An 8,696-nucleotide genomic window follows, 5' to 3' on the forward strand; every position below is an offset into this window, starting at 1 on the left:
TAAAATAGCTATTTGACGGGAAAAAATAAATTTTAATAGATATAGTATTTATTTCATTTGTCTCACGTGCTTGAATAATAAAGAAAAGAACAAATCCACGAGTGTGCCAAAATCTAGAACGGCTACTAGTTAGCTAGCCTTGGAAGTCCTAGACCCAACGCCTTGCACGACGTTAGTCTTGTGAAACATGGTCCACATCCGAAAGACCGGAGCCAATTTCTGACCTCACAAGCCATCTCACCCCATGTTTGATCCTGGCGGTGGTGGGGAATTGGGAATCTGACTTTCCGAGCGGCACTGCAGGATTAGGCTTTAATTGCCAACATTTACTGGGGGGTCTACAGAGCTAGGGAAGGACCTTCAACATTTACATGACTTGTCTTCGTCACCCCCAACTGCAACTGCGGTTTCGACAAACCTTGGGCTCGGCTTTTGCCCTCCAACCAAACACTTAATTGGCTCAGTGTTTCCCACCTAAAATTTGCAGAACAGGCCAATAATGACGGATTTTGACATTTGTTTTTTAGGAAGTTAATTAAAATTATATTTTTTTATTTATTATATTATTCAAATTCGAGAGTTAAATCATAAATAATATATGTTTAATAAAAATATATTAATTTTTTTTAATTTTTTTATTTTTAGATTATTCAATCTCTATATTTATGTTTATTACATATGTTCGAATACAAATACTTTAAAAAAATGAAATTTCAATGAATTAACATAATTTATTTAAAGTTTTATAAAAAAAAGCTATAAAGTTTTATAAAAAAAATTACAAAGGTACGAGAAAATAAGTATTGGTTAAAAAAATATGCTTTTGATATTTGGTTGAAAAGTTATAATTTTATTGAAAAAATTAGAGATTTTTTAAGTTTATAAGAATGTGACTTAATATTTATTATAAATCTATTATTTTTAAGAATTTCGTGAATAATGATTATGAATATAATAAATAGATAAAGAATAATGTAATTTTAATTTTTTATAATTTACAATTGTTAAATTTAAATTAAAAATAAAATTAACAATTAACAATTTTAATGTGATTGCTAATTAAATTAAATTTAAATATATAAAATAATCATAATATATATTAAAAGATTAAAAAGTACTAGAAACAATTACTTATGCAATTGTTTTTCAACATCCACTCTTATAAAAAAGTACATCATACTATCGAATGAAATAGTGATAAATGCTAGAGTAAGTTTCTATTTTTCTATGAATAATAAATTATGAAAAATTTAAAAATTAAAAAAGTTAAAAATTTATTATCAACAATTATTCATTTAATTTTATAAACCGCCTATTTTTAAACTATTATAACTAGCTCATTAATGAAACAAATGTTTAAGTAGCTCTTTTTTACTATCCCTAGCATCGCATTAAAGGATTTGTAATTTTTTTTTTTGGAGGGGTGGGGGGGGGGGGGGGGTGGGGTGGGGTGCATGAGGCCCTGCCTATGCTGGCCTGTATGGGCTTTGCTTCTGAATTTTGGTCTCAAAGGGACTGGGACAGCAATATCTTGGGCCTTATCTAAACCCTATTTTGGATCTTTTCCCCTTTACATCGCAACTTTCTGCAGGATTTCCAAGTTCACCCGACATCTAAAATTGCAGGTGATAGAGCTTTATAACAAAAAATTATTAAACAGATCTTACTTATCATTTTAATTGTAACGTTCAGTCTTGTTATATCAACATTAATATATATGAATTCACATTCAGGTGTTTATAATGATAATATTGTTGTATTTATGAAAAGTGCGATCCAAGCATATTGATATTACAAAACACATTACATTTTGATTTATTTAAAAAGATCTTAGCTTAAAATAAGAATTAAAAATTAAAATTTATAGAGTATCCTTAAATTTGGAACGTAATGTCATTTTAATCCCTAACTTTCAAAAAATAATTTATTGATCTCCATTTTAAACAATATTTGACTCAAAATTTAAGGACTACATGTGCTTTTTATTCAAATATATATTATATTCCTAGATCAGATTGTATAAAATTTCATAAGGTTTCAATGTATATATATTCATAGAAAAGGGGACTAATTAAAGCGTGTGTCCTCACTCCAAAGTGGTCGCATGTGTTTGTTGATGCAAAACCAGAATAAGCAGATGCACAGAGGTTGAATCCTCTTTACAAGCACAAACAGCAATTATTTCGAACAAATTAAACTGCTCAATGAAAGATGCGCAGTGCTCGAGCGCTCACACAGGTGTTACTTACAGTACTGCATCCTAATTAGACAAGTTATAATATTAAATCCTTGCCATTACACATAAGTTGTTTCATCAAATAACATACAAACAGATAATAAAATGTGCTGATCATTGTTATGAGGGAATGTAAACCATGCATGATTTGCTCCATGCGTTCATCTTATTCATATTTCATGGTAGCCATCCTGTCATATAACTATTCATACTCGGGCTCACGGTGACAACTGATATTGGATCATGCTGATATCTGTAATTCAACATATCAACACGGCAAGTAAGATGGATTGTAGTTTTATCTGCAATGATTTGTTAGTTTCATGGAAACAAAAATTCTGAGTTCGTAGACAAAGACTGATTTTTTTTTGTAAATTCAGAAGGCCGTACCCAATTTGCAATGTTGGCTCGCATTCCAATGGATGAAAGAAGCCATCATCCTGAGGCTGATGGGTTGGTTGTCGGCCATAGCCGACATCTTCAGGATTTGGATTCAACTGGAGCGAATTTACTTGGTAGCCTTCCATCAACTGCAAAAACGCCGGTCCACAAGTCACTGAATATGGTCTCTTTTTGACATTGATGTCTCAATAAATGAAGTTGAGTTAGTAAGTGAAGTTTGGTAAGCCAAAAGGATCGAGGATCATGCGAACAAGAATTGGAGTATGTCATGATTTTAGAAACTTTAAGATTGGCAAAGTTGTAAAAGTAACCTACCCTTTGTTTTAGGGTCTTATTGGCTTCATTTAGTAGATGTTCCTGCATTAAAGAGAACGAAAAATATTGCATTGGGGTGAGAGAGAAAACAAACTCAGTTTGAAATTTAAAATAGATATAAACGCATACCTTCCGTTGGAGATCAGCGAGCTGATCCAGCATGTATTGGGTCTAGAACAGAACATTAATAGTGGAATGAGATACCCAACGTTCACTATAAACATGAACTAGAGGAAACAAAAAGAACATGAACAAGAATAGAACTTCCATCCTACGTATTTCCCCAAAGGAGCATATCTGTTTGCACCATAAGAAAGGATTGGGACACGGGCGGATCCATATGCTAGGGTATTCATAGACACCCTCAAAGATTGAAAAATAGGAAAATTTGAAGAAATATTTTCTCTGGACATAAAAAATTTTCCTTTAACATCTTTTTCTTCTATAAAATTGGTAAATCCGTCCATAGTTATATATATATATATATATATATATTGAACACTCCAAAAAAATCCTGGCTCGTGTCCCATTTTCCATATATGTAGAGACCGGCCACTCCCCAAATAAGTTTTCAGAATAAAAAGATGCATGGCTTTAATACATGAATGCAGTTTCTCCATTTCTTAAGAAAACAGTAAGGATGTTATATGTAAAGACGATTTAATTAGTGGAGTGTGGAGTCAAAGTACCCGCGTTGATCTGATCTGCTTCAATGATGAATCAAGCTGCTTCTCAAGCGACTCAAGCTCTTTGCTGTTTAGAGGGCCCAGATCTTCTCCTAGTAAATTCCTATCAAAATAAATAAAGGAAAATAACGAATCATGGCCCTCTACGTTTTAGCGTAAATTTACCAGGAGTTTTGGTTCATTTCAATGGTTGCTGACTCACCTTTGGGACCTTTGTAGGGCTTCATAACGTGCTTTAAGCTTCAGGTATTCCTGCTGACTGCTTAACTCCTACGAAGACAACACGAAAATTGAAAAATACATTTACAGCATATATAGATGGGATATGCAATATGCCATAGATACGAAAGATTTGAACTTGAGTTGTCATAAAATTAACTTTGCACAATGTTTTGCAGTAATTTTTATGTTTAGACTAATATTTCAACATGCTTTAACTCATAATCTGCATGTATTGAATTTATTATTGCTTAGCACCAATTTTATATTCATTCATGGAATGCACCAGTTGCATATGTTGGAATTTGAACCTCAAACTTGTTGGATACCATTTATTAGGAGTGATTACATGAATTAACTGAACTAAACTTTAGTTCTGCAGTTTCTCTTTTCAAACTACATATTGCAGTAAATTTAAGCATAGACAGACGCAGACAAATTACCATGTACTACTTTGTATTGTTTCAATCATTATCAAGTTGAAGAAATGTAAGCAAAATGCATAAAATATCTTGTACATTTTCTTTCGCTTTTTTTCATTTAAATAATTTTCTTATTCTAATGAAATTCCACTTTTTAATAAACTACACATATACATATAAACACAGGATCAAACAGCACTGCTTCGACTACTTTTGCAGCTATTATGGACTTATGGAAGTTATTATACAAAAAGTGGACATAAAATATTGATGCCCCTACTAGCTAGACATGGTATTTTAAGGATGAAATATAGCATCTGTTTACAGATAGCTCAACAGCATTATTGCCCGATAAGAACCGATCAATCAATTGCCAATGCAGTGCTGCTTGAATTACCATGAAGTTAACAAATGCTAGCCTTTGGTAGGATTCAACTTAATTTTAGAAGTGGTAATAAGCCTAAATCCTCATGGACATATGAGGTTATTTCATTCTCTACCAAATTTTAACATGAAAAAAGAGTTAGTGGTTGAATAAGGGTATAAACCATGGTTATTTATTTTATTTGCTTAAACTGTTATCAATGAATGTAGGAAAAGTACCATCACTTGGTATAATTCAAACACAAACAGTAAAAAGGAAAGTGGGAAAGGATCTTAACTGCACTCAGTTGTAGCAAAGGCATAAAAGAAGCAGTCTAAACTCTGAAGAACAAAAAAGCAAGAAGGAGGCAGTGTATGGAAAAATAAGTTGCAGAGGTTAGCATTACCAGAGCCTCCCTAGTTGACACATTAGTCTCTGGAGCACCATAGTTGCACTTCTGGTACCTCTCCAATGTTTTGATAGTGCTACATATTAAGGTAAATTTTAGTTAAAAGGATACAAGCCATTAATAAACATAATGACAACATTAATATTCAATGAACAATGATGTATCTGCATTTTGGTGATTGATATTATAATCATCAGTTGAGTGGTCTTTCACAATGCAAGATGCCATCAAGGATCTTAGGTTATATTCTTAAGACTTATTTTGACACTTAATTAATTCAAAACCTCATTTTAAACACAATCTTCTTGGTATTGTGTTGAGTGATTGAAAAGTGGAACAAACTGTTGAAAAAAATAATCCAAAAACAATAGTACAATTCGTTATTAAATCACAAGCATCCATGGAAAAGAATAAAGGAAAACAATGTAATAGGGAAAATATATATACCAAACAATTTTTAGGAAATTTTACACCATTCCATGCTTAAGGAAAAGCATAATCATTGCAACTTCAGACTATAATATTGCGTTTGTAGGGCACAAAATTGTTGAGTAATTCAATCAGTTTAGGAAAAAGTGACTTTTAAAAAGCTTTTAGGGAACACAAGGGAATTAAAATGAGAAAAAATATATAAAAACTAAAGTTAAATTAAAAGAGAATTTGCTATGATTAAAAAAGAATGCCATTATGGTAGGGTATTGGGGGAGGAAAATATATCAATTAAAAGATAAAGCTATAGAAGAGAAATGCCTATCATTTGGAATTTGTCAAGTTGATTTGCTTTTCCTCTTCTTAAAAAAAAAAAAAAATGACTGCAAAACTAATTGTCATATAATTATTCAATCTTGGTAAGGAGGGAAGCAGGACATTAATGTCTTCATCAAATCAATGATAACAAACAATCTATAACTCCGAATGTCATAATGATAGTTGATATATGGTATTAAAAGAAGCTATAAAAATTAAAACAATCAATTAATTTATTTTTTTTTTTGAAATTCTTAACTACCCTTTAATCCCAACTTCTATTTATTTAATTCATTTAAAGAAAACATTAGGCATCTAAATTTTTTCAAATCCGTAACTTTTAAAAATCTGTCTAATTTGCATGCCATCTCAACTAATATTGAGTCTTTATTTATCTTTTTAAGTATAATTAAATTAGTTTGGTTTAATCCTTCCACAATGTTGTGTATTTATACTTAATTTGTTCCTTAAGTAGTAGTAATAAAATTCTTTTTTACGTTCCAATTATTTTTCACAAAAAAACCCGATCCCATGTATCACTCTCAAAAGACATCTAAGTTAAACTATGCTTTATGAAACTTACAGAACATTACATATAATAGAGATTAATTAGCACATCTATACTGCATAAGCAATATAATATTATAAAAAACATAATCAATACAAATTATTAATTGAAATTAGTGATAAGAGGTAAATAACCCTTGTTTAAACAAAAAAAAAAACATATTTTGGGTCCAGAATCCAAATCAAAGGGTACGTTTATGATCCCTCAAATCGAAAATTTTGATCTTGAGAAATTGGGGTGTTATGTAAGAGAGAGGGGTTTAACCTTAAAGAATTGAAGTTGAAACCCTAACCTGGGGAAGCAGCTTTGGGAAAACCAAAACCCTAGAACTCAGTCGCATTCATGGAGATGTCTCAATCCACTTTTAACTGATTGAAATAATTCACAGAAAGAGAGAGAAGTAGGCATACAAAAGAGAGAGAGAGCTAGGGGTAACATGCATGATCCTCTGGGAAGAAGGAGAGCTCGATTTGTTTGAGAGAAAAGACTCATCCGAAGAATAGAAACGACACTGTGAGATGTCTTATTTGTCTTCGCTGCTTGATTGATTAGTAACAACTGAAATTGCCCGCAACGATTAGAAGAGAGCATTGAACTTTTATGCTACGATCCGTTGGTTTTTTGTCAGTTTTGTTTTCAACATCGTTTTTACTTTTCTCAATCAAATTTCTCAAACACAAAATTTACAATCCAAGGAACAGAAACTAATTACCTGAGTGGATCAAGGTCTAAAAAGAACTTTTATCTCAAAGACTTTCATTTGTTTAACTGAGAAATTAATAACCATGATTCCTATAGTGATTAAGAACAAAAATGGAAAGGAAAAGGATCTAATCAAAGCTTAAATGAGAGAAAAAGCAAGAAAAAATAAAAGTACAAAAGCCAAAAGTACCCCCCAAAAAAAAAAAAAACTCATTCCTAAACTCCAAAGCAAATAAGCAACAGATCTCTGGGCTACTCCAATTTAGAAGAAAACTGCATGTTAAACTTGAAAAAGTTTAGATCATAGATAAAAATTTTAAGCAGAAAAAAGGGAAAAAATTTTCAGATGATTAAGAGGAAAGGGAAGAAAACAGAAAATAGGAAAGGAAATAAAGGGCTTGGGGAAAACCAACAAGAAAAGAAAAGAACAAAGACATGAAATTAGAGTCAATATAACAGTACTCTTCTTTTTATGGGTTTCAGTTGCAGATCTAATATCAATAGGAAGAGGAAAAAAAAAAAAGAAACGCAGGCCCTGCTATAAACGCCGAGACATTCACCAAAACGGCAAAACTGAAACACAACTTTATTTTTTAACTCTTTTCTCAGAACCCAATCACTTAAAATGGCAAAAATCCACCTCTTGAACCTCTCAAGATCTAAAGTCAGAATTCAAAGCAAGCAAAAAGAGAGAAACAAAGAAAAAGAAGAAGGAAATTAAACTATTTGAGAGAAAAAAAGAAGTAAAGAGAAAGAGAGAGAAAGAGGATAAGAGAGAACTTGCTTTGTTTTATGAAGAAAAAAATTCCTTCGTGTTTTCTGAAGTGTTGTAATATTAGCATTTTTTATTTTTTTTTGCTTTTGAAAGAGGCTACAGAAAAAGCTTTAGTTGTTTTGGTGATACCTTGAACTACTGCAAAACTCGTACAGCTTTCCTCTATTGGAGAAGATGATGAGAGCAATCTCCGCATCACAAAGAACGGAAAGCTCATAGGCTTTCTTCAAAAGTCCATTCCTTCTCTTAGCAAAGGTTACTTGCCTGTTGATCTTGTTCTCAATCCTCTTCAACTCAACCCTACCTCTCCCCATTTGTTTCCTGATCTCTCCCTAACTCCTTTCCTTTCCTCTAACTCAACCAAACCCCAAAGCCAAAATTCTTCCCTTGATCGCTTCCCCAAACCAAAGAAAAAGGGTAGCTGTGTTTTTGTTCTTTCTGACCTTTAATAACCCTTTATACTCTCATTTTTTTAGATAGTCTTAGCTAAGAACTTCATTAGAATCTCGGATGATATAATAAACCCATTCTAAAATAATTATGAAAATAAAAGAAAACAAAAAAAAAAAAATACAACTACTTCTATATTCTAAATTCCAAAATCTTTTGCTTTGTTTTTATATCTCGGGTCATAATTTTGTACGTTTACTTAAAGTTAACCGTTGGATAATGATCCAATGGTGGAAAATGGGAATAAAAGGGTGATCAAAGATGAAGTTGGAAACCTTAAGCGATAAATGCAGACGGAGAGAGATGTGCTACGTGTCAAGAGGAGAAGTGAAGAGACTTCTGATAATCCACCTCACTTTTTTCGGGTTCGGGCAATCATATGACCTAACCTTAAGAACGTG

The 8,696-nt window shown here is 32.0% G+C and overlaps 1 protein-coding gene across 1 annotated transcript; it reads right to left on the reverse strand.

Moving 5' to 3' along the window:
* Nucleotides 1-2,178: 2,178 nt before the first annotated feature.
* On the reverse strand, nt 2,179-8,436 carry LOC111287027 (agamous-like MADS-box protein MADS4). Its single transcript, XM_022877186.2, has 8 exons — nt 7,975-8,436; nt 5,051-5,129; nt 3,842-3,909; nt 3,643-3,742; nt 3,083-3,124; nt 2,954-2,995; nt 2,627-2,766; nt 2,179-2,489 (listed from the first exon to the last, which is right to left on the reverse strand). Exons 1-8 carry the CDS (start codon nt 8,157-8,159, stop codon nt 2,414-2,416), a joined length of 732 nt encoding a protein of 243 aa, XP_022732921.2. The 5' UTR covers nt 8,160-8,436; the 3' UTR covers nt 2,179-2,413.
* Between the last annotated feature and the right edge of the window lie 260 nt (nt 8,437-8,696).

Source organism: Durio zibethinus, chromosome 4 (genome assembly GCF_047325235.1).
Source record: "Durio zibethinus cultivar Kanyao isolate XHJ-2024 chromosome 4, ASM4732523v1, whole genome shotgun sequence".
Classification (NCBI taxonomy): domain Eukaryota; kingdom Viridiplantae; phylum Streptophyta; class Magnoliopsida; order Malvales; family Malvaceae; genus Durio; species Durio zibethinus.